Here is a 26,142-nt window from a genome sequence, read left to right on the forward strand (position 1 = left end):
AGGGCAGTGACAGTAGCTTCATCTGGTCAGGGTTTCATCAGAGATCCCCTCAGGGCTACAAGGACCTAACTTAATAGCCTCTTGGGCAACCCTGGCTTGATCCAGGTGCCCACCACATTCCCCCAATGGACAACCTGTGTGGCCCCCAAACCTCTTCCTCTTACCCCAGTACCCCTTATTATTTCGGTCTGCATGCCACCCTTTTCCACCCACAGCACCCAGCCCTCCCTGGGTCCCCCTTCCACAGCGTCCACCTCTGTCCGAGACCCCAGCAGGGGCAGGGGCCCACCAAGAAAGCAATTACAGTGCTTTTATTGAGAGGAGCCAAGAAAAGGTGGCAGTGGAGTGGGTCCAGATAAAGATGGTGGCGCTCGAGGGAGCAGGACCGTGTCCCCACTCAGGCCCAGCTCTAGGGGCTCCTGTGGGAAGCGTGTCCTCAGCAGGGCCGCTGTCCTCAGGACTGGGTGCCACTGACCGTGCAACAGCTGTGTCTCATGTTTGCTGAAACGGATCAAGAAGAACAACTGAGGCAGAGAACACAACATCGAAATAACTCACCCGGTCAACTCCCTCTGTGGGGGTCAAGGATATGGGGCTTGTCAGTCAGCCCCACCTGACTGCTTCCTGGGGAACAGGTTAGGAATGTGGATAATAAAGCACCTACTGTGTGGGGGGCACATGGCTGTGTTCCTCAACCACACCTGCTCTCCAAGTTGGGGGTGCTATTATTTTCATCTTCGTCTTAAGCCTATGGAAAGTGAAATGGAACACGTCAGTCACTTGCTCAAGGTCATACAGTGGGTGCAATGAGGTAGGAATCTCTGATTGGCCCCAAAGTGCTGCCGTAAGTCAACTCTGCCGCAACGTCTGTCCTGACGTGAGGGATCCAAATGGATTCCCGCCATTGCCTTTTGTTGGCCTAAGGCACCCAGACTTTTCTGGTGCCACTGGAGATGGTCCAGTCCTTGCCCTGGCCATGCCGAGCCCTCTCCCCAGGCTGCTGTGGCTTACCCAGAGTTTCAACTCACCCTGGCTGCAAGACATGGTGTCCAGTAACACCAACAAGGCTGGACCGGTGACCTAGGCCAGAAATGCAGAGAATGTCTTCTGGGGGTGAAGTCATAAGTAATGGGAGACAGGAGGCAAGAGGGAGCTGGGCAGATGAAGTCAGCTCTGCCCCTCTCTGTCATGGCGGACTCCTTGCTTGCGGGGCAAGGAGCCACTTCTAGATCTTTCACCCAATTCACTGTGCAGGTCGGAGCCCCTGTGCACACACATGCCGCTCCCCACACTGGCCACCTGATAAGGTCCAATGCATCCTTCAAGCTTCCACTCAGGTAGCTTCTTCAAAGCCTGCCTTGACCCACCCAGGTGGGTCGAAGGGGACAGGACACAGGGCGTAGGACTGGCCAGCCTCACCTTTGTGTCCACACTGAAACCTACACCTTGCCCAGGGCATGCCCAGGTTCCCAACGGGAGTCCAGGTGAGCTGTGTCAGGTACGCTGAGACTCCTTGCTCTGGTCTTTAAACACCAACCACTGCCAGCTCAACCAGAAAGGTGACCACCCCACCAGAGTGTCCCTACTCTGGAGGCTAGAAGTCTGAAAGCAAGGTGACAGCAGGACTGGTTCCTTCTGAGATGCTGAGGGGGAATCTGCTTCATGCCTCTTTCCCGGCTTCTGGTGGTCTCCACTGCAATTTCCGCTTTCATTTCCCATAAATACACCCCTGCGTGTGTGTGTGTGTGTGTGTGTGTGTCCAACTTTGTCTCCTTTTCTAAGAACACCAGACCTATGGATTAGGGTCCATTCTAATCACCTCTAAAACAGTCATTATTGATTACCTCTGTAAAGACCCTATCTCCAAATGAGGTCATATTCTGAGGTACTGGGAGCTTAGGACTCCATGTCTTTCTAAGGGACACAATTCCACCCAAAACACACCTTATAGTCACAGTTGCTCCTCTGAGGGAGGTTCTGGTTTAATCGTCTCTATTTTAGAGGTGAGGAAACTGAGGGTCAGAAAACTTTGGTAACATATCAAGTTCACACAGCTTCTATGGGCTGGATTTGACTCCAGCCGGCCCACTCTGAAATCCAGGCTCCCACTCACTTCCAGCAGCATCAGTGGCAGCAGTGAGGAGTGAAGGCATTTTGGGTGGGTGCCTGCGATAAGCACGGGCATAGCAAGTGCGGGGGGAGTGAGGAGAGTGGACTATCTGGGGGGCTGAAGGGGGTAGGCAGTGTGGCCATGTGGTATACATGGTTTATGGTGGTCTGTAGGGCAGGTGGAGTTATTAGGGTTTGATGAATAGGGGGCAAAGTGCTTTAATCGGAGCCCAGATGAGAGGTGATCCCAGGAAGCATAAGTTATATCAAACCAAAGATCAGGTCTGCTTCATTCATCTCTGTCTCCTCAGGACTGCCTCCTGGGGCTGGCCCAAGGAAAGTTCTCGATTAATTCTGTTGGATGAATCAAAGAATACAGACACAGGATCAGAATGGGTTGGGACACGAGGCGGGACGAGGCCATCCAGAGATGCTGTCATGTTGAGACACATGCCGCCATTTTTGTTTTCCCGCCAGGATCCGCACACTCAGCCCCCGCCCCCACCCCCACCCCCACTCTCAGTCAGAATGGTTCTCCTGGGACTGGCACCAGTGCTGGCTTCCAGGACGGGCGGGGAGAGCCGGCCTGGGGCCTGGCTAGTCTGAGCACTACATTGTCAGTTGGCACCATGCATGATAAAGTCCACGGGACTTAAACCACATATATTTGGGGTGCCTGGGTGGCTCAGTCTGTTAAGCATCCGACTCTTGCTTTCAGCTCAGGTCATGATCTCACAGTCCATGGTTGGAGCCCCACATTGGGCTCTGCACAGATGGCAAGGAGCCTACTTGGGATTTCTCTCTCCCTTTCTCTCTACCCCTCCCCAGCTTGCTTTCTCTCTCTCTCTCTCTCTCTCTCTCTCTCTCCAAAAATAAATACATAAACATAATTTTAAATTTTTCTTTTCTTTTATTAAAATGTATCTAATTTTAACAAATTCACATCTTTTAATTTACATTCATGCTTCTCTAATCTGCACATTGTGAGAATAGTAAGGTTGATATTTTTATCCCTTTCCTGTGGCCCTCCATAAGTATACTTTATATGCTAAATCAATGGTAAATTAATAGAATCAAGTTGGAGACTCAATCATGCTGCTGGGAGAGATGGAGAAGTTACATTTTCTAACCAGAACTGTTCATCTCTCTCACTACTCATTCTCCCCAGAGATTAAACACACACAAAAAGTGGGACACTGATCTCTGTTCTTCCTTTCCAGGGAAAGGAGACACAAGAGGAATGGAATAATGGAACGCACAATCTGAGGTCACTTCTGGAGAAGATTCCTACATGTGAGTTCAAGGAACCCCGGCACCAGGGTGGAAGGCACGGGTCTAGGGCCTCTGCAAATAGCTTCAGTCAACTTGACATCCCATATCGCAGAGGCAGTGATCATTGATTTTGCCTGATGTCCACGGAAACCTAATGCCACTTCTGATGCCTTGGTTGCTCACTAACACCTTCAAACATCTGATTTCTGTATTTTATCTAGATTTCTACTTGTTCTTGGAGGAAGCGTTGGTCTTTACAAGCTATACCATCATAAGCAAGAGTGAAAGTCTGTAGGACTTTTTTTCTAGCCTTTAGTTTTCCTGTCTGTCATAACTTTGGGTCTTTCTCATGGATTATCACTTCAACTATTTATTATCCTATTTCTTTCACTCATTTCCTTTGTGGGTTATAATTATTCGTGTGTTAAACCATTTAAGTTTATCACAGAGCAAGGAGTGGCACAGTCAAGTCAACCCGCGGGAACTGGTCAGTGAGATTTTCTTAAACGCTAAGGTTTGAACACAACTCTAAAGTTTGAACCTCCAGGTGGCGCCATTTCATGACGAATTCGGAATCTCCTGGCACATGTGCAGAATACCCTCGGCCGCTAGGAGGAGCCCTTACGTGCCATCCCTGGACGCAGTGGTCCAAGTGGCCAAAAAATGAGTGTCACTTGGATTTGTACTTGTTCATGACAACGGAGCAACTCTTCTATTTTTGACAAAAGAAGCCTCTGCACGATCATGCCAAGTGTATTTACCGGCCGTCCTTCAGATTTCACACTCATGGAGGAGGAGACAGAAATTGAGGGCAACACAGGCTGACGAAATTATGAGACCAAAACAGAGTTGAGGGGTGACTATTGAGGGCCAGAGGTAACAGATAAATGATCACGTTGGTGGTGCGTGGGGGAAAATGGATGGAAGAATTAGGGGAGAGATTTAGAGGAGGTAAAGATGACTCACAGTGCTGTGCTTGGAGAGGAATGACACTCTCTGGATCTATGGTTCCTGTTAAAGGGATGATCCGAGTAAAGCACTGTGCTGCGTGTTTTACATGAATACATTATTTAGTTTCTAGAATTTTCTTTTAAAGAAAGAGTGGTGTCCATTTACTGAAACTGAGATAAATGACAGTCCCAAGCTCACATAATCCATAAACTCCAGAGCTGGAGAAGTAGATCATGCCTCAAATCCTTGATATTACTCACCAATCTCCCTGCCTCTGCCCTCTTGGGAAGGCATCAGAACACCCAGCTTGGGGTGTTCCATGAGTAGACTGATCCAAAGCTGGAAGGATGGATCCATTTTCTCCCTTAAATGGTACTAGACGTATTTCCTTGCTATTGCTACAACTCCTGTCTCTGGAATTATCTTTATCTTTGTCACTACCATCAAATGTGGGAAATTAGGATTTCTTAGTACAGAGGCCAGTGTCAGATGTCAAGGACTTATGTATGCCCTGAAAAAAAAAATAACTGTTTGTCACCATGAGCTGACAATCATCCCAGGTTACCAGTCAGTCAAAGCACCATCCACAATGGAAACCAAATATATCACCTGAGATTGGATCAAACATAGGCTGAGCATGAATTTAACCACTGTCTACCCTTTAAAATCCCCCCAAATAAAAAAAATGATATTAAAACAACAATAGTGAGTGCCTGGGTGGCTCAGCCGGTTGAGTGTCCAACTCTTGCTTTCGGCTCAGCATGATTTCATAGTTCTGCGAGTTTGAGACCCATGGTGGGCTCCATGCTGACAGCACAGAGCCTGCTTGAGACTCTCGCTCCCTGTCTCTCTGCCCCTCCCTCTCTCGCTCTCTATTAAAATAAACAAATAAACTTTAACAACAACAACATCAACAACAATAGAAGAAAGCAATAAGCCCAACACTACTGGGGGGAAGTTCACAACTTTTAACTACAAGTGTTTAAGACTTCCTGGTCGATAGAAAGCCGATAGCGAGGATGAAGTCTACCGAGAAATGAATTCGGAGGAAAACTGAAGTCCAAGCGTGTGCTGGAGAAAACCCCTGTAGAGTGAGCTCCTTTTTGTACAAAAGAGAAATTGAGACTTTGAGTGGGACTTAAACAATTGTTAAAGCTGAAAATAGGAAAGGATGAGATTAGAAATACATAACCAGATTGGGAGCTACCTCATCCCCATTCTCCATCCTGTGTTTCACCATTAGAAGACTGGAAGTAAAAAGTTGTACAGCTTTGTTTAGGTAAATATTTTCTTTAGGTACATTAATTACAAGGACAGCTGAGGAGGCTGAAGGGAGACGATATCATAAAAATATTATGTAGGATCAATATCCAATGAGCCAAAAATTGGCAGAATTTCTGGCCCCTGGCAATGGTGTTGATGACATGCTTTTGTAGATGTCAAGAGTATTTGTGAAGAGAATGTAAATTATTGGGACTTTAGAGTTTGTTGGCACTTTAATTTTTTTCTCAGTATGACTCAGAGTCCTGTCTACGTTAGGGCTTCTCTCTTCCTTTTGTAATTCTGCAAGTTGTGCATTTTCACCCACACAATCACTTAGTAAGTAGTCTCTTCTAGTGTTGACCAGTGTCCAATAAAGGAAATAGAAACCATTCTAAGTATGTTGGGCAGGGAGAATTTCATCTAGGAATTGGTAATAAAGGTGTTTGTTTGAAGGGCCAGCAAGTAGGGAATACATTACCCAAAAAATACAAAAACACTAACTTGAAGGGATACATGCACCCCTATGTTTGTTGAAATACTATTTCATTATTCTTAAATAATGTAAACATTATTTACAATAGCCAAATTATGCAAGCAGCCTAAGTGTCCACCAATGGATGAATGGAGAAAGAAGATGTGGCATATATATATGTATATGTACATATATATATATATATGAATATTATTCAGCCATGAAAAGGAAACATTTTGCCATTTTTAACAAAGTGGGTGGAGCTAGAGAGTATTATGCTAAGAAATAAGTAAGTCAGAGAAAGATAAATACCATAGGATCTCACTCATGTGTGGAATTTAAGAAACCAACAAAATGAGCAAAGGAAAAGAGAGAAAGAGAAAGAGAAACCACAAAACAGACTTTTAACTGTAGAGAACAAACTGATGGCTGCCAGAGAGAGGTGGATGGGGGGTGGGCGATGGGTGAAATAGGTGATGGGGATTAAAGAGCACACTTCACGCAATGAGCACTGAGTAATGTATAGAATTGTCGAATCACTATATTGCATACCTGAAACTAATATAACGCTGTATGTTAAGTATACCGGGATTAAAATTAAAAACGTAATTGAAAATTTTAACAAAAGGAAGTAGGGAATACAAAAAGTACCCATTGATTGAAAATTGCAGGAAGACACTTCCACCCCTAGAATTGGAAGAGAGAAAGAAAAATGGTGTTGCCCAGATCCCACGACTGCAGTTGAAGAATATCACTGGAGGGACGTCTCGTGAGCCCATGACAACTTCATATGGATAGAGCCCTGCAGTCACTCGAATGAAGCCTGCATGCCATTGTGACATTGAGAGGGCTTTAGGCCACAGTGGGCCCGTGCATAGCAGTTGTCTTAGCTTTTGTTTGCCATTGATTTGCGGATGACTTTGACAGAGCTCTGGAGTTGGGGTGGAACATATGGTTGTAAATGGATGTTTAAGAATTTGTGTATCTATTAGAAAACGTGTCCCATAAATTGAGACCCATCCGAATCATTGTTGAGTAGAATTCTCCAGAGGAGACTGTATACTAAAATAAATGGAGTAACACATAACAGTAAGAGGTTCTGGACAAAGCTGTAAGGTCTTCTTCTAGTGGATGCATCATTGCAATGTTTCTGTACGTTTGAAAATGAAAAACTGTGTTCCCGAGGTAAAATGTATTGTGTGGAACACAGCTTCTTAGCCCATCCACAGAGTGTACATGATCTAGCTGGGTCGTGGGAGTGCCTGCTGATTGGGAGTTGATGCGTGAAGTCAATTTACAGGTGGACATAGGGTCTTCAAACTCTGGTGTGTGTCCCAGATGGCCCCTGGACCGGATTCCCAGCACTATGAGCTGAGCAAGTAGGGCAGTGCACACAATGAGGAAGTGTTATGGAAAATTGAGGAGCATCTCAAGCATTTCTGATGTTTTCCTACCTTCTTCCTTCTAGGTAAGGATACAGAAAAGAGATGTAGACATCACAGGACCATCACTTCATGGCAAGAGTTGGTGAGTAAGGGGGAAAAATTACAATCTCTGATGTCCAGTAGCCTTTGATGCCCAGGGTGTGGGGTCCCTTTGTAGCTCCCAGCTTGTAGCAGGATGTCTGAGCCTGCGTAGGTACGTGGGTATGTGGTCTGCAAGATGTAGTCAGTAGGGGTACATCAGGTCACACATTTCTTTGATGAACCTCAACCCATCAATCCTGTAGGCTCCACTGTGAGGCAAGAAGTAACAAATGGCTTTGAGAAGTTTACAACATAGAGTACATTGGTGTTTTGTGTCCCCATAGAGATGTTTACAACTTGGGATAAAGATCCAACACAATTGTTTAATGGTTCTTAAATATATGATGTAAAATATTATTAATAAGTCCTCTTAATGAGCAGAAAAAGCCCTACTTTGATTTTATGTATCTACAGATATGATTTATTGCTAAATGGAGGCAATTTTATTCATGCTTTTCATCTTTATAAATGTGAATTCTGAACATACTTCTCTCTTTTCACAGATGAGAAAAGAATGACTATGTGGTAGCTATGTCATTCTATTCTTTGAATTGTTTTGAGCTATAGGCTAAAGATGCCATTGTAATTTATCACGTTGTATTTATACAGCTTATCATTGTAATTATTTTTGTTTTTTATATATATATGAAATTTATTGACAAATTGGTTTCCATACAACACCCAGTGCTCATCCCAAAAGGTGCCCTCCTCAATACCCATCACCCACCCTCCCCTCCCTCCCACCCCCCATCAACCCTCAGTTTGTTCTCAGTTTTTAACAGTCTCTTATGCTTTGGCTCTCTCCCACTCTAACCTCTTTTTTTTTCCTTCCCCTCCCCCATGGGTTCCTGTTAAGTTTCTCAGGATCCACATAAGAGTGAAACCATATGGTATCTGTCTTTCTCTGTATGGCTTATTTCACTTAGCATTACACTCTCCAGATCCATCCACGTTGCTACAAAAGGCCATATTTCACTTTTTCTCATTGCCACCTAGTATTCCATTGTGTATATAAACCACAATTTCTTTATCCATTCATCAGTTGATGGACATTTAGGCTCTTTCCATAATTTGGCTATTGTTGAGAGTGCTGCTATGAACATTGGGGTACAAGTGCCCCTATGCATCAGTACTCCTGTATCCCTTGGCTAAATTCCTAGCAGTGCTATTGCTGGGTCATAGGGTAGGTCTATTTTTAATTTTCTGAGGAACCTCCACACTGCTTTCCAGAGCGGCTGCACCAATTTGCATTCCCACCAACAGTGCAAGAGGGTTCCCGTTTCTCCACATCCTCTCCAGCATCTATAGTCTCCTGATTTGTTCATTTTGGCCACTCTGACTGGCGTGAGGTGATACCTGAGTGTGGTTTTGATTTGTATTTCCCTGATAAGGAGCGACGCTGAACATCTTTTCATGTGCCTGTTGGCCATCCGGATGTCTTCTTTAGAGAAGTGTCTATTCATGTTTTCTGCCCATTTCATCACTGGGTTATTTGTTTTTTGGGTGTGGAGTTTGGTGAGCTCTTTATAGATTTTAGATACTAAAATCAGAGTGGGGAGCCTGCTTCTGATTCTGTGTCTCCCTCTCTCTCTGCTCCTCCCCCGTTCATGTTCTGTCCCTCTCTGTCTCAAAAATAAATAAATGTTAAAAACAATTTAAAAAAAAAGAGGACTTTGTAGATGCAATAAAAACTAGATTCTATGGCACAAAAACAGACACATAGACCAATGGAATAGAATAGAATCCCCAGAACTAGACCCACAAACGTATGGCCCACTCATCTTTGACAAAGTAGGAAAGAACATCGAATGGAAAAAAGACAGCCTCTTTAACAAATGGTGCTGGGAGAACCGGACAGCAACATGCAGAAGGTTGAAACTAGACCACTTTCTCACACCATTCACAAAAATAAACTCAAAATGGATAAAGGACCTGAATGTGAGATGGGAAACCATCAAAACCTTAGAGGAGAAAGCAGGAAAAGACCTCTCTGACCTCAGCCGTAGCAATCTCTTACTCGACACATCCCCAAAGGCAAGGGAATTAAAAGCAAAAGTGAATTACTGGGATCTTATGAAGATAAAAAGCTTCTGCACAGCAAAGGAAACAACCAACAAAACTAAAAGGCAACCAATGGAATGGGAAAAGATATTTGCAAATGACATATCGGACAAAGGGCTAGTATCCAAAATCTATAAAGAGCTCACCAAACTCCACACCCGAAAAACAAATAACCCAGTGACGAAATGGGCAGAAAACATGAATAGACACTTCTCTAAAGAAGACATCCGGATGGCCAACAAGCACATGAAAAGATGTTCAGCGTCGCTCCTTATCAGGGAAATACAAATCAAAACCACACTCAGGTATCACCTCACGCCAGTCAGAGTGGCCAAAATGAACAAATCAGGAGACTATAGATGCTGGAGAGGATGTGGAGAAACGGGAACCCTCTTGCACTGTTGGTGGGAATGCAAATTGGTGCAGCCGCTCTGGAAAGCAGTGTGGAGGTTCCTCAGAAAATTAAAAATAGACCTACCCTATGACCCAGCAATAGCACTGCTAGGAATTTATCCAAGGGATACAGGAGTACTGATGCATAGGGGCACTTGTACCCCAATGTTCATAGCAGCACTCTCAACAATAGCCAAATTATGGAAAGAGCCTAAATGTCCATCAACTGATGAATGGATAAAGAAATTGTGGTTTATATACACAATGGAATACTAGGTGGCAATGAGAAAAAATGAAATATGGCTTTTTGTAGCAACGTGGATGGAACTGGAGAGTGTGATGCTAAGTGAAATAAGCCATACAGAGAAAGACAGATACCATATGGTTTCACTCTTATGTGGATCCTGAGAAACTTAACAGGAACCCATGGGGGAGGGGAAGGAAAAAAAAAAAGAGGTTAGAGTGGGAGAGAGCCAAAGCATAAGAGACTGTTAAAAACTGAGAACAAACTGAGGGTTGATGGGGGGTGGGAGGGAGGGGAGGGTGGGTGATGGGTATTGAGGAGGGCACCTTTTGGGATGAGCACTGGGTGTTGTATGGAAACCAATTTGACAATAAATTTCATACATTAAAAAAAAAACTAGATTCTGACATGGGCAGCTTGTCCTGAATTTTCTGGATTTCTAGGATATATGCAACCCCATATATTTTATATGAGGGAGACAGAGGCAGATTAAGAGACACAGAAAAGGAGAAGGCCCTGTGACGTCTGAGGGCAGAGATCAGAATGATGGGGGCAAGACAGGGAATGCTGGTTTCCAGCCATCAAAGCTGGAAGCAGCCATGAATAGATTTTCGCCTCAATCTTCCAGAGGGATGTGGCCCTGCTGACACGTGACTTCTGCCAAGTGTTACAGAATGAGGACCTCTGTCACCCAAACTCTGATAAAATAATTGGTGTAAACCACCAAGTGTGGGGTAGTATTTTTCAGCGGCCACTGGAAACGAATCCGGGAGCCTAGGATGTACCCACATTTTCTGCATTGGGTACCTCTCTGTTTGGGGCATTAGCCAGAAAGGGGGTTCAGGGAAGGGAGAGTTGGTTGTAGGCAGACAGGGTGTACAGTTTTATATATTTCTTCGGATGTAACTGTGGCGCTTTGAATGCGGATGCTTCGATGGCAGCTGGATGCCGTTTCTGGAGCTCTTGGCAGAATGTGTGGGAAAAAGCATCAGCTCCAGGTGTCAGTGAGTGATCTAGTCCTGATGAGCAACGTGTGTGTGCAAAGTGAAAAAAGACGTAACTGAAGGAGGAACTCTGGAGAGTCACTAACAATTCAGAAGTGGACATAAGACAAATTGCACGGGACAGTTCATAGGATGGAAACCCCAGCGAAGGTGTGAGGACCAAGCAGTTTGGCTGTGTTTGTGATGAGGACAAAACATTAGTGATGCAGCTGGTTGGGAAGCATATGACTGGCCAGCCAGCTGGGCTGTGGGTATCCTTCAATACAAAACCATAGCAGGAATGTTTTCATTGCTCCTTGCCCTGGAACTCAGTTTTCACTCAAGGCCCTGTGAATGGGAAATGTATAAAATGATGCAGGATGATTCCTGTGCAAACATTTCCTCCTGTGATCCTGCTTTCTCAGGCCCCCATAGGTAAGTGGACATTAGTGCTCTGAACTTTACTATTGACAACACCCAATGGCCACTTTGCGGCAAAAGCCATCCCAGCTCAAGGCCGGAATGTGTTGGATAATAACAAGACAAATAGACAAGTGCAGGGCAAATGATTTATTGAAGCAAGATGTTGAAACCTTTACATTTTCCAGAAGATCAGGTAATCACTGCAAGACAGAGGTACTACGATGTAAGATTTAAATTACACACGATGCCGTGACTTTCCCCTGAAATAGATAAAGAAAGAGAGAGAAGGTTAGTCACACTGCCCCTGGGGATGACACATGAGCATAGACTGTCAGTCACAAGAAGTTGTCAGTAAAGTTTGAACTGACAAAAGGCAAGTAGAATGGGCACAAGACAGGAAACTGGGGAGGCTGGTCAACTAAATATACCTGAGGTGACTACAATAAACCGTGCAAGTCGTGAGAAAACCGTTCCCACAGTCTGGCAGATAAACCCAGAGGTGACTGAGAGTGAGGGTGAGGTTTCTAGTGGAAGGAGGAGCCTCCCGGAATCTTTCCTCTGATATGCCAGGGCAGAGGACTCTACTTTTTTACTGCAAAGGGGATACAGGGGCGAAAGACTGGAAAAGGGGTGGGAGGGGACTTTGGGGGTACTGGCTGGAGATTCCCAGGCTCATGGTGTGGCGATTCAACCCGATGGCACATCTCCTGGGTACTGAAAATTCGGTCCCTGCGGGCATTTGTGATGGAAACTCGTGACCTCAATCCAGCAGTCGACGTGCTGAGAGTCCCCTTTAAGTATCTTATTTTTTGACAAAGAGGTAATTTAGGTGTGTCACCTTCACACGGGGACACAGGAGGCACAGCGAGCAAGGCATGTGGTTGTGGGCTCCATAAGGGATGGAATGGGAGGTGGGGAGTGGCGGAGGGGCCGAGTTGTGGTGGGGAGACGCCTTGGCTCTGCAGGAGCTGGCTCGGTGTCCCCCTTCTGCCCGCACCAGCTGTCCTCCATGCTGTCAGGAACCGAGCTGATTCCCTCCCTCCAGCTGTCTCCCTATTCAACATCCCAACACCAGACACGAGATTCCCCAGTGACTGTGTCCACTGGGTGAGGGGAGCTCGCCCTCAGAAAAGCTCCCAGGCAGGGGGGCAGGCACACTTTGACCCTTTAACACCACTGCGTGGGGTCCCAGTTGTCCTCCTCCTCAGGGCACTATGGGGCACCTGGCGCCCAGGGAAGTGACCTGAGCAGGAATGTGCCCAGACTTAGTGTAGCTCCCACATGTAACGCCATCCACCCTGTGGCCACCTGTCACCCTCTCAGGAGCAAGCTGTGAGGCTCCGCCTCCTGTGCCCCTGACAGAGCAGCACCCTGAGTGCCTTCCTGGCCACTCAGCTGAGCAGAAGCCCCTGTGCACAAAGAAGAAAGAAGTTACCAATATTTGTGTAAGTGCCTTTCTTCTGGACTTGGAGATGTTATCTGTGCAACTCTTCACATCCAAAACGGCCTGAACGTTTTCTGGAGGTGCTTCATATTTTGCAAGTGATAGCTTGAAGACACTTGTAGGTGTCAGGAGAAAGCCTGAGATATCTGCAACAAAGGCTGGACAGGGCAACGCATTGGCTAGGGAAGAAAAAGAAATACAATCGATATAAGGAAAATCACACATTTCCTGTGGTTCCCTGAGGTTAGAACTAGACAGGAATCCCAGGGGTTTTATGATCTCATCCCACAGCAGTCCCGACATGGCAGCTGGGGCTTCCTCAGATCTCAGAGGAAGCACAGAAGAGCCAGGACTAGAATACTGGCTTACTAATCCCTAGTTCAGTTTTTATCCTTTTTAAAGCACATCCCTTTGTCTCCAGGACTCTCCTGGTTTGCTGACATTCACTTTCTTTAGAATTCAAACAATTAAGTTTTGCCTATACAGGATGACACCTTGTTTTTGTCTTGAATATCAGAGAAGAGGAGGTTTGAGTATCAATTTTTTATTTTTTAAAAATGTTTTAATGTTCATTTGTTTTTGAAAGGGAGAGAGCACAAGAAGCGGGGTGTGGTGTGGAGAGGGGGTTACAGAGAGAGAGAGAGAGGGAGACACAGATTCCGAAGCAGGCTCCAGGCTCTGAGCTGTGAGCACAGAGCCGGGCGTGGGGCTGGAACCACACGGACAGTGAGATCATGACCTGAGCCGAGGTCCCACACTTCAACGACTACGCCACCCAAGTGCCCCTGAGTATCAAGTTTGTAAATGAATAGCAGAGTGAGACCTTACCAGAGAGCGGAGAAGTGTGGGTAATCTGGAGAAGAGTAGATCAAACTATATATATGTTGGAGGATGCTACTTTGAGACTAAATCAAAGAATAAGATTGTTATTGGATGCAGGCATGGTAAAAAGTTAAACACACGCATACAAAACAACCCTCAGGTCACCAGTCTGAACATCTTTAAATCTTATACACAAAGTTATGGTTGTTTTATTTTCCCTGCAGTGATGTTCAGAATTCCTTAGAGAGGGTGAGTGACAGGAACTGAGGCTCTTTCCTGAACCCAGTGGGATGGTGCGGAAGCCTGAAGTGACCAGTGTTCCTGGTGTGGGCTCTTTATCCCCCACCCCCTGTCTTTGTAAGCATGCTGCAGCTGGGAAGTGCCCTACTAGGCTCTGATCTGAGCCCTGATCATAGAAGTTGAGGGGTTCAATCAGAGGCCACGTGGGGAAAGAGGAGGGTATTTAAAAAGTCAGATGAAACAGAATGACTCAAGAAGATGTGGTCCGTATCACGGGTAAGAAGACATACAAAAATATTGTTGAATGGATGGCTAAAATTAATCTAGATGAACAGAAATCCCACGACTGCACTAACTGGTAGTACTCGTGGAAAAGCAGAGGACTGGCAGATACAGTGAGATCTACTCACTCGTAGATATAGTGAGTGCTGCTGCTTCCCACAGCCCCCTTGAAGACTTATTATTTAGAGACTCAGAGAACACTAGCTCTTCTGCCCCTTCTTCTTCCTTTTTTAAAGAAAGCCACTTAAGTTGACCTAGTTCAGAGAAGGGTACTCACCAGGGCTGGTGCTGGTCTGATTAGAAATGATACTCACCCTCATAGCAGCAAAAAGCCAGAGTGACCAGCAGGACACTCAGGAACAGCCTCATGGTTTATTTTGCTTTGAGTTTTCAGCTTTAGTGAAGGGTGAGCAGTTAGTGGCTGAACTCAGGAGCCTGAGGAGCCCAGGACTATTTATAGCTAGAGGGCCTCCCTCCTGCTGCCCAAATAAACATGTGGTCACGTCACGGGCCTGGCTTTCAGCCCTCCCTTCCTTAGTCAGGGCTCGTGCGATCTATCGGTGTCACAGACCTCAATGCCTGGGTCAATGTTTCTGTATACAGGCATTGTTGGCACCAGGCATGTCTCCTTTGTAGTAATAACTGAGGTTGTAGTTTTACAAGTGTATAGTCAGTTAGTTGATGCACACCGCCCTTGACATTAACTCCTTGACTGAAGATGCAGCCTCTGGTTCTGTTCATCTTAAGCATAGTGCCTGGCACACCGGGGAAGAAAATCAAATATTCTTTGAATAAGTGAAGGACCTGAATCAAGAAACCGCTACTCTTGGTTAGGGTATATCTTCAGTGTGAAATGGTGCTTGCTAGGCCGGGTTTGCCTCCGGGCAGGTGAGAGGCAGAAAGGTCAGTAGCATCAGAATCAGAGTAACAAATGAGTGGTTTTCGGTATCCCAAGATGCCACCGGGAAGACTCCCTCCCCAACTAATTTCCTATTCTAAGCTCAGATGTTTAAAAGTATCAGAAGATATTTCTTTTTTTTTCAATATATGAAATTTATTGCCAGATTGGTTTCCATACAACACCCAGTGCTCATCCCAAAAGGTGCCCTCCTCAATACCCATCACCCACCCTCCCCTCCCTTCCTCCCCCCCATCAACCCTCAGTTTGTTCTCAGTTTTTAAGAGTCTCTTATGCTTTGGCTCTCTCCCACTCTAACCTCTTTTTTTTTCCTTCCCCTCCCCCGTGGGTTTCTGTTAAGTTTCTCAGGATCCACAAAAGAGTGAAAACATATGGTATCTGTCTTTCTCTGTGTGACTTATTCAAAAGATATTTCAAATCAAGTCAGGCTCTCCATTGACCAAAAGAAGCTCCTTGTTAGCTTTCTTGTCCACTGGAAGGGTCAGATCTTCTGAGTCATCAGGGTCCAGGCAATAGAGATATCCAAGGGGCTCATCCTTGGCCTCTCCCCAGCTATGAGCAGCGTGCTCTCTGGCAGCACAGGGGAGGCATGTAAACTTCTTCCCGAAGGTATTAGGACATCAGTCTTGTTATACAGAGGGAGCCCCTGTGAGAGCCATTGCAGGGTATCTAGAATTCTGACATGAAGGAATAGCTGGAGGGGGGCTCCCGAGGGAAGGGCATGAAACAAGACAACATGGCATAAACCACGTGTCTTGGGAATGTCAGGTACCTAGGTTACCCCAAAACATGTAATACATGCAAGAGTACCGGTGGGAGAGGGAAGGCTTTGTGACTGGAGAGGCAGGATGGGCCAAGTCAAGGGGAGTTTCCATTTGACTCTGTGTGATGTGGGAGCAGAATGGGTGGGTGAGGTGAGACACTTGTGGGTTCATTTGCACCAGCGCACACAGGCTGGGTCTCAGATCTCAAGTCAAAATCACACGGGCTTTTCATATCCATTATTGTGGTTATCATTAAAAAAAAGGTAATAATAAGAGTGTGCCAGGGTGTGGAGCAAAAGGAAGCATTGTGAATTTTGGGGGGAATGTAAAATGATGCGGCTTCTGAGGCTAAGAGCCGGACGTCCCTCAAAAAATTAAAAGTAGAGTCAGTCAGTCAAGTTCACTTCTGAGGACATATGCAAAAGAATTGAAAGCAGAGTCTCAAAGACATATTTGCATACCCATGTTTATACTAGCGTTATTCAATAGCCAAGAGGCGCAAACCACCCAGTGGTCATGGGTAGATGAATCAATCAATGAAATATGGTACATGCATGTAATATTCTTCACATTCACCCTTCTAAAGCAAGGAAACCCTGTCACGTGCTACAACATGAGTGAACCTTGAGGACAGTACATTAAGGGAAAATAGCCATTAGAAAAGACAAATACTGCAAGATCCCACTAATATGAGGTACTTCGAGTAGTCCGATTCATAGAAATAGAGACCAGAATGGTGCTTGGCAGGGGCTGAGGGATGGAAAATATCATGTTCCATAAAAGTCCAGTCCTCGAAGTCATAGTGAGCTGATTCTGCCTGAAATGTAGGTGCAAAACCTAGGTTTTGTAGGTGCAAATGGGTTGCAAAACCTCTTGTGGCCAATAACAGTGGCAATGCAAAGGGCAGCACGACTTTTTGCCTGCTAGCTATGGCCGGACAATGCGCAAACATAATTGATCATCTCCGATGATCGCTACAAATTTCCATGCGATTACATTTCCTCTTTTAAGTTGAGTCAACTAACTTGCAGAAGGCAAGGACCTTGCTCAAGCTCATTCAGTTCAGAAGACAGTAGGTCTCGCGCAGGCACGGTGGCTTGTGAATGATAAAGTAACAAAGTGGTACCTTCCGTTGGGGTGGGTGGGGGTGGTGACACGTCAGATGTAACGGAGGTGGATGGCATTGAAATGCTCTGCTTGCATCTCAGTTTCTGACTCAGTTGACTTCTTCTGGGTGATGATCCTCAAGCTAGTTTCTTCCTCTCTCTCTGTCTCCACTCTCTTCTTCTACTACTCTTTAAAAAGGATAATTTACTGACAACACCAAATGCTGGTTGGGATGTGGAGCAACAGGAACCCTCATTCATTGCGGGTGGGAATGCAAAATGGTACAGCCACTTTGGGAAACAGTTTGGGAGTTTCCTATGAAAGTGAACATACTCTTGTGTTTCTTCGTATTTACACAAAGGAGCTGAAGACACGTCTGCACAAAACCTGCACATGATGCTTTTGGCACTTGTATTCATCGTTGCCAAAATTCGGAAGCAATTAAGATGTCCTTCAGTAGGTCAATGGCTAAAGAAACAGTGATCCCTTCGGACTTGGAATATAGTTCTAAAGCTATGTGGCATTGAGCTCTTCAAGCTGGTTTGTGAGCCATGAAAAGGCATGGAAGACCCTTAAATACATATTACCGAAGAAAAGAAGCCAACCTGAAGAGCTGTGTACTATATGATTACAGCTATATGACATCCTGGAAAGGCAGAATTATTGAGATGGTAACCAACAGCGGGGTCTGTTGGTTGGGATGGAAAGAAGGATGAGTATACACACTGCAGAGGATTTGCAGGCTGGTGACGCTGCTCTGTATGAGACTATGATGCTGGCTACATGTCATTATGGATCTGTCAAAAGCCATCAAACATGTAAAACCTGAGTGAAATCTACTGCAAACTACTGACTGTGAGTGTTTATGATGTGTCTGTATGGGTTCACCGATGGTAACAATCATACCATCAGGTGTGGCAAGTTGATGGTGGGGGAGGCTGTGCATGTGTGGGGGTGAGGAGCACATTGGAACTCCGCGGGCTCTGCTCGAGTTTTCTGTGAACCTAAAACTTCTCTAAAACAATAAACACTATTTGAAAAAGGGAAACATCTTGTTAAAAAAAATTCCCTTCAAGCAAGAAAACAATCAGAAAAAAAAAAAGACAATGGAACTGTCACCACATACAGATCGTTGATCACCTGTCAGGAAAAATCTTAGCTGATCAACTGAAAAAAAGTACTGGAACTGATAAAAGTTCTTAATGTAGCTGAATATAAGATTAGCATGTAAACATCAATCACTTTCTGATCAGTCTGCTCTCCTCATGACATGACATCATGAAAAACAAGGATGCCATTGGGAACAGAACAATAGCAGCAACAAAAATATGTTGAAATGTATGTAAGTGGGAATATGCAAAACTGTAAGGATACAATCAAGAAATTTTACTTACAGAGATATAAAAGGAATCACAACATCAGAGGCATACACTTTTCTCCTTAAGGGAATAGTAGAACACTTAAGGAAGCCCATTATTCTCAAATTATTTTATAAATCCAATCCAGCCCCACATTGGGCAGTTTTACCGTTTATTTTGAGTTCTCAGGAGCTGTTTGGATCTTTCAGAGCAGAATGTGTTCATCTTTTGAGCGGTGTGAGCAGTGTAGAAGGGCCCAACTTTAGGGACAGACCACTGGTTCAGCTCAGCTCTGGCACTTTCTACCTGCGGGGACATCAGCAAGTTACTAACCCTCTTAGCCTGGTGCCTCATCTGTACAATTAGGTGAGAATAATAGTGCCTACCTCATCGGATTGACGTTAGGGTAAACGAAGTATTAAAGGAAAATGCTCAGCACAGGGTCTGGCAGTAAATGGCAGCTACTTCAGTATGTAACAGAAAGGAAAATGTGGAACTAGAATATCAAGCCAAATAAACCAGCTCACTCCCAAGTAGATCTCGAACTCACTCGAACTGACTCTTCCAACGAGGAATGTTTATTTATCCTAAAGGCTAGCAAAGTGTGCTTCAGAGTTTGGCTTCGGTTCCGTTGGGATGTCTCTCCGGTAACGTGGGATTTCTCTCAGTTAAGATTTCCCCCCATTCCTTTTTGGTCACTTGATGTATTGTTATATGACCACATTGAAATTGCCGTTGTGCTTTTCAATTCCTAAACACCGAATACTGGAACTAAAGGCATAGGAGAGTGGTGGGTGGCGATAGATATCAGGTATCTCCAAGGCACACAGGGTCTCGGGGCCCCTCTTCACAGAAGGATGTGCTGGGCACACGTGTCCTTTGGTTGAGGTTGAGATCCCAGGGATTCTCTAGAGTTTGTCCATAAGTCGTTAACATATACATGTGGCACGGAAAGATTTAAGACATCGCTTCTGGATCATAAGGGCTACAGATCCTGTTACGATGGGTGTGTGATGTGGTCACACTGGTTCTCATGTCCCATGTTCCCCCGAGACGTATTCTGGCTCCAATGTATGAAGACAGAGGTGTGTATGTCATCCATCAGATCTTACACGGCATCGACTCTGTGTGTACAGATCTCTAGACTCCAGAAAAGTCATTTGAAGTAATATTTTGCGGAACACAAACTTTTTTCTATGGGAAGTGTTTCTGATTCCTTGCTTTGGATGAAATCAGAGGACTTATTTTCACTGGGGATGATAAGTCATTAGAAATAATTTTGAGTGATAGGTCACAATGTCATCTTTAGCTGGTACCCAGGGGGATTCAAAGAATCGAGCGGCATGGCTTCCACAGACTCACTCTGTTCACATCTGTACATCCATGTGATGAGCATTTTCAGGATTTACATCTGTGAAGATGAAAAACACGAACCAAACTGTCTCATTTTGGCAATAAATGCTCTTCATGGACATACAAAACTAAAAAAGGCTTCACTCAGATCTTCAAGAGATGTAGTTAGGGGTGCCTGGATGGCTCGGTTGCTTAAGAGTGTGAGTCTTGATTTCAGCTCAGGTCACGATGTCACAGTTCATGAGTTCGAGCCCCATATCGGGCTCTGCACTGACAGTGTGGAGCCTGCTTGGGAATGTCTCTCTTCCCCTCTCTCTGCCCTTCTCCTGGTCTCTCTCTCAAAAAGAAATAAATTACCTTAAAAGAGATGTTTTTCCCGATACATTTTACATCATAGATTCAAGAAGTATCCAAAACTGAGATACGTATGTCTTTATGCAAAGCTTCAGGCATCTTTGATAGCACCCAAATCACCAATGTACCGGATCTCACAAACTCCACAAAGCCATTTTATTACTTTCTCCCTTGGCATTGTGCACTGTTGAGCCCATGAGATTTTTGCCTGAGTTTCCTCAGGGCAATATGTGAGCTGACCAAGCCATTCCTTTCTACTCTCACAGACTGCCTGCCAGCAACCCTCATACCCCGAAAGCGTGCTCAGACTTCTTGCTACCAGCTGTGAGCTGCAGAAAGGAAGCCCATGACATGGAGAAGGCCACTGGGCATCAGAGACGGTTTCCTTCACCCGTTTGCCAACTGATGCCAGAACTCAATGGTCCTGTGGTGTCCGAATCTCTTTTCTGAGTCACACACAGGGGGAAAGAATGAAGGAAAACATCACAAATATTCAGTTTGGTACAGAATTTTCCATAAAAGTTTCTCATCGTGTGCACTGCTTTACTTGAGCAGTTCATGCTGGGAATCCAGTCCAGGTACCATGTCTTTCTTTGTTTCTTTTTTTCACTTTATTATTTATTTATCTGTGAGAGGGGGCAGAGGGCCAGAGAGGGAGAGACTGAGAATCCCAAGCAGACTTTCCACTGTCAGTGCAGAGCCCAATGCGGAGCTTGAATTCATGAGCCATGAGATCATGCCTGAGCCAAATCAGATGCTTAAGCGATTGAGCCACCCAGGTGCCCCCAGGCGCCCCTTCAGATACGATCTGGAGTTTGAGGACCCTTCCTCCAACTTCACATTGACTTCATACATTACCACCTGTTACTGGGGTCCTCCTCTTACCCAGCTGTGTCATGCACTCTCCCTGGATGGCATGACCCTTCCTTCCTTCCTTCCTTCCTTCCTTCCTTCCTTCCTGGGGAGGCAGAGGTTTGTTCATCCCATTCTGCTTCAGCAATAAAGTGTTAACTTTGTATTTGAAAATAGCCACCAACTCATAGATGATGATGCTTTGCTATGTACCCAAGAAGAACAGATACACATTTACCCAGCTCCATGGGTTGTGGATGAGTTAGTCCCTTTGCTCCATATGCACCTTCTCTGTGGCAATACTGTTCAAAATAAGACTAAGACGAACAGTGTTAACTCATGAGACAAAATTTTCCGCAGATTTGCAAAGTCTTGAACATCAACTCACTACCTTATATCATACCCCATTCTCAGACTCAGGCAAATTCATACACAAATCCACTGGCAAATTACACACTAAACTGATTACATGTAACAAGCGTACAATGGTCCCATGCCCCCCCCCCCAGGACACAAGAAACATACAGGCTGCAATTAAATGAGCTGTGAAGCACTTCACACATGAAATTGTCATAGGCCCATGAGATTTCCAGGGAGAATGCCAGCATTTTTCTTCCGCCAACAGAAGACCCTTGAATGTCAATGACGCTCCCTTCATCCTGATCTCCTTTTAAGTTGGAGTCAAGGCTACCAGACCAAGGTGAGACTCTGTTAGAATATATGTGTTCTATATGAGCGACTGGTGTTAGAGCAATCCGAGAGGGGAGGTCTTGCAGCATTCAAGGACAAGTGCTCCCCACTCTTCATGACCATCCCCACAGTCAGTCAGGTGTGCTGGTCCATCCCTGACGCACATGCTCTTCATTGTAAGTCGGGCCCCACATGTGAATGAGAAACTTGAAGACAGCAGGTCACAACCTCATCAAATGTACCGTTGAATAAGGGGGAACTTGAGTCTTCTGCCAACACTTAAGTAAATGGCACTCAGATGCCACTTAGGATGATGAAAATAAACAGATAGTCTCCACCTTTAGCCTAGGGACTATAGCAGCTTCCCTGTGGCGTGACTAACAGGTTGAGTGAAGTTGGTTATAAATTTTGGAAGAGCTGCATGAAGAAGGGGGCCAAATCACCTCAGGACTTGTGAGGTGTGCCAGGAAACTGATGAATTAATACTCACTGTACACATCTCAAGACTATCCTTTGCTTACGTTTATACTTTGCTTATCAGAAAGACCTTTCTTCTTGAGTAGTCTTTTGTAGTGAAGTGGACAGTAAAGGTAACTGGCTCCTTGTGAGTATTGATCTTCACAATATTATTAATAATTTTGTCATAATTATTATCATTATTTTAGACAGAAAGAAAGAGAGAGCACGAGCAGGGCAGAGGTGCGGGGGGGGCAGAGAGAGGGGAAGAGAGAGAGAGAGAGACAGAGACAGAGAGACACAGAGACAAAGAGGGGGGGGAGAGAGAGAGAATCGTAACCAGGCTCCATGCTGGGCATGGGTCTCGATCCTATGACCCCGGGATCATGACTTGAACCGCAGTCAAGAGTCAGATACTCAATGGGCTGCACCCCAGTATTGATCCTCTTTAATCTCCATTATACTCTAATATTTATGTACACATAGCTTGAGCAACTTCCCCAATCTCTCATTGTAGATCTGCCACCCTGGGTTTAGGACATCAGACCTCAAGGAAGTTTTCTTATGCCAGCATTAGCCAGTACACAGATATTGACCAATAAAGCTTCTGTGTTGATTAATTAATGTATTTATTATGATAATAAGTCATGTTTTCATGTTGTAGGCAACAAACATACCAGTGATTCACTTTCCTACAGGTCAGGCAAGTGGTCTCCAGCAGGCTGAAAGCTAAAACCAAGTCTCTGTAGATTACATCACGGTGTGTCAGATAGGCTCTATATTTTCTTAGCTCTAGAGTTGCTTTGTCTACTCATCTCTCTGTCGCTAGAACTGAAGGCCTGTGAGTTACATATCCCAGACTCTCTTGCCAGTGCTGCCTTGTTAGGTTCTCCAGTGGAAGGCACTGCTGGGACTTTGAAGGTGGGAAGAGAGCAAACGTCACGTTTTCTCAGCTTTGGACGTCACCTCTTGCAGTGGTTGCAGAAGCAGGGTCTACCTTACCCACAGAGGCCCAGCAAAGACCGTGCTTTACAAATTATGGGATCATGGAAAATGACTCCCTGACCAGATGATATTCAGGGAGGCTTCTTGGCGGGTATGACAAGAAGATAAAGAAAGTGTCTATGTTAGAGTAACAGCCAACCTTCAACAACTTTGCACAGAGTCAAAACAGAAAGGCCTGGACTCACTGCATGCTTGGACCTGAACAACATGGACTTTTGGGGAAGCGGGCAAAACTGCAAACAGGTGAAACTCAGGTTGGCTGTAGCTATTTGCTGGTGCTCTGAATCAGTCCCTTCCACCCCAATTCCTGGGTTGCTTGGACCCACAAGCAGGAATCCTCTCTGGAAGTGAACTCAAATTATCTTTGGGGATTTTTTATACTCCTCTGTGCCCATAGCCCTAAAACTAGGGAAAACACTTGTCTGTCTGTGTTCCCCTGAGTATGCTCACTTCTGCGCAAACCGATGAACAGGACTCAGACACATCTGTTTCATCCCTTTAACACCCCGCACGTCTATCGCTTCTCCACCCATGTTGACTTTTAAGTGAAATTCCAGAATTCCTTCCTGTATCATAAACCACTTAGGATCTCCATCCCCAGTGAGATACAAGTTCTTGGAGTGATATTGCTTTGCACTTCTGGCTCAGTGGGATTGTTAGATCCCCTCACAGGGAAGGCTTTGCTGCCCCATTGAAGAGAATCATTTACAGGCTTCCGACCCCCAGTGTTTCTGGTTTCCATCCACCCACCCCCACATCTTGCAATAATCTCCAGTAGCCCAGAGAGTAAACACATGATGCAATGCAAGTCAGACCATGCCGGGGCTCCCATATCTTTGCTGATGATTCTTGGGTTTTGTACCGTAGTCTGGAATTATCTTTTGTTCAATTCCATTGTCACTTCCTCACCATCAAGTCTCTGCCCAGGAAACCTTTTCTCTCATTGATAGTCCCTCCACCGGGTCCACCCACTGACCAAGTTCTTACACTCATCTTCATAAATTTTTTAATGAACATGCATTTTGTAGGGCCCTAGGGTAGGTTGCACCCAAATTTGCCACTTTGGCATATTGATTATCTGAAATAAATTGAACTGAGAGACAATCGGTTCAAGAAGGACACTCAGACTGTCCTCTGTTGCCCTGAAAGCAGGAAATAAATCTCCCCATATAAGTTGTTTTCCCTGTATTGGGAAGTCAAGAGACATCCTTATCGCCAGAGATAGAAAATTGAGAGCCCAGAAGACTCTCCTTGTCACTTTTTACTGACTTGTCACTGCAGCCCAAATTCTGTTTGGAACTTCCTAGTAATTATAGGTCTCAAAATTAAGTTTTCTTTCTCCTATCAATTCCGCACAGTTTTATAGTCTCTTTGTCTAAAATGTATAAAAACTTCCTGCCTAGGCAAGGGAAATACAAGCAAAAATGAACTATTGGGACATCATCAAGATAAAAACTTCTGCACAGGAAAGGAAACAATGAAGAAAACTAAAAGGCAACCTACGGAATGAGGGAAGATATTTGCAAATGACATATGTGATAAAGGATTAGTATCCAAAATATAGAAACAACTTACTAAAGTCAACAGCAAAAACCAAATAATCCAGTGAAGAAATGTGCAGCAGACATGAATAGACACTTTTCCAAAGAAGACATACAGATGGCCAACAGACACATGAAAAGATGCTCAACATCGCTCATCATCAGGGAAATCCAAATCAAAACCACACCCAGATACCACCTGACACCGATCAGAGTGGCTAAAATGAACAACTCAGGAAAGAACAGATGCTGGTGAGGAGTGGAGTAAAGGGATCCCTCTTGCACTGTTCGTGGGAATGCAAACTGGTGCAGCCACTCTGAAAACAGTGTGGAGGTTCCTCAAAAAATTAAAAATAGAATTACCCTACCACCCTGCCATAGCACTACTAGGAATTTATCCAAAGGATCCAGAAGTGCTGATTCATAAGGGCATGTACCCCAATGTTTATAGCAGTGCTGTCAACAATAGGCAAATTATGGAAAGACCCTAAAGGTCCATCAACTGATGAATGGATACAACAGATGTGGTTTATATATACAATGGAATAATACCTGGCAATGAGAAAGAATGAAATCTTGCCATTTGCAACAACATGAATGGAACGGGAGGGTATTATGCTAAGTGAAGTAAGTCATTCAGAGAAAGACAGATATCATATGTTTTCACTCAAATGTGGAATTTGAGAAACTTAACAGAAGAACACGGGGGAAGGGAAGGGAGGAAAATAGTATCAAACAGAGAGGGAGGCAAACCATAAGAGTCTCTTCAATACAGAGAACAAACTGAGGGTTGATGGGGGAAACAGGGCAGAAGGGAAATGGGTGATGGTCATTGAGGAGGTCACTTGTTGGGATGAGCACTGGTTGTTGTATGTAAGCGATGAATCATGGGAATCTACTCCTGAAACCAAGAGCACATAGTATACAATGCATGTTAGCTAACTTTTAAAAAATAATTTTTTTAATGTTTTTTAAATTTATTTTTGACAGAGAGAGAGAGACACACACAGCTCATGAGCGGGGAAGGGCAGAGAGAGAGGGAGACAGAATCCGAAGCAGTCTCCAGGCTCTGAGCTGTCAGCACAGAGCCCATTGCGGGGCTCGAATTCACAGACCGTGAGATCATGAGCTGAGCCGAAGTCGGACGCTCAATCGACTGAGCCACCCAGGCACCCCTGCATGTTAGCTAACTTGACAATAAATTATATTTAGGCAAAAAAAAAAAAACACAAAAACTTTCTACCTTGGTCATTTCTTT

General features: G+C 44.8%; 1 protein-coding gene across 1 annotated transcript; it reads right to left on the bottom strand.

Annotated features, from left to right (window-relative positions):
* Positions 1-11,846: 11,846 nt before the first annotated feature.
* On the bottom strand, positions 11,847-14,927 carry LOC115525465 (secretoglobin family 1D member-like). Its single transcript, XM_030332668.1, has 3 exons — positions 14,800-14,927; positions 13,133-13,320; positions 11,847-11,957 (listed from the first exon to the last, which is right to left on the bottom strand). The coding sequence occupies exons 1-3, from the start codon at positions 14,852-14,854 to the stop codon at positions 11,928-11,930; spliced, it is 273 nt and encodes a 90-aa protein (XP_030188528.1). The 5' UTR covers positions 14,855-14,927; the 3' UTR covers positions 11,847-11,927.
* Between the last annotated feature and the right edge of the window lie 11,215 nt (positions 14,928-26,142).

Source organism: Lynx canadensis, chromosome D1, assembly GCF_007474595.2.
Source record: "Lynx canadensis isolate LIC74 chromosome D1, mLynCan4.pri.v2, whole genome shotgun sequence".
In the NCBI taxonomy this organism is placed as follows: Eukaryota; Metazoa; Chordata; class Mammalia; order Carnivora; family Felidae; genus Lynx; species Lynx canadensis.

What these genes read in the sequence shown, in the direction of transcription:
- LOC115525465 (XM_030332668.1), bottom strand. Translation starts at nt 14,854, where the DNA reads ATGAGGCTGTTCCTGAGTGTCCTGCTGGTCACTCTGGCTTTTTGCTGC. An exon ending in GGCTTTTTGCTGCTATGAGG is followed by an intron (nt 13,321 to 14,799) that starts GTGAGTATCATT and finishes TTTCTTCCCTAG; the next exon opens with CCAATGCGTTGCCCTGTCCA. An exon ending in AGGCACTTACACAAATATTG is followed by an intron (nt 11,958 to 13,132) that starts GTAACTTCTTTC and finishes TATCTATTTCAG; the next exon opens with GGGAAAGTCACGGCATCGTG.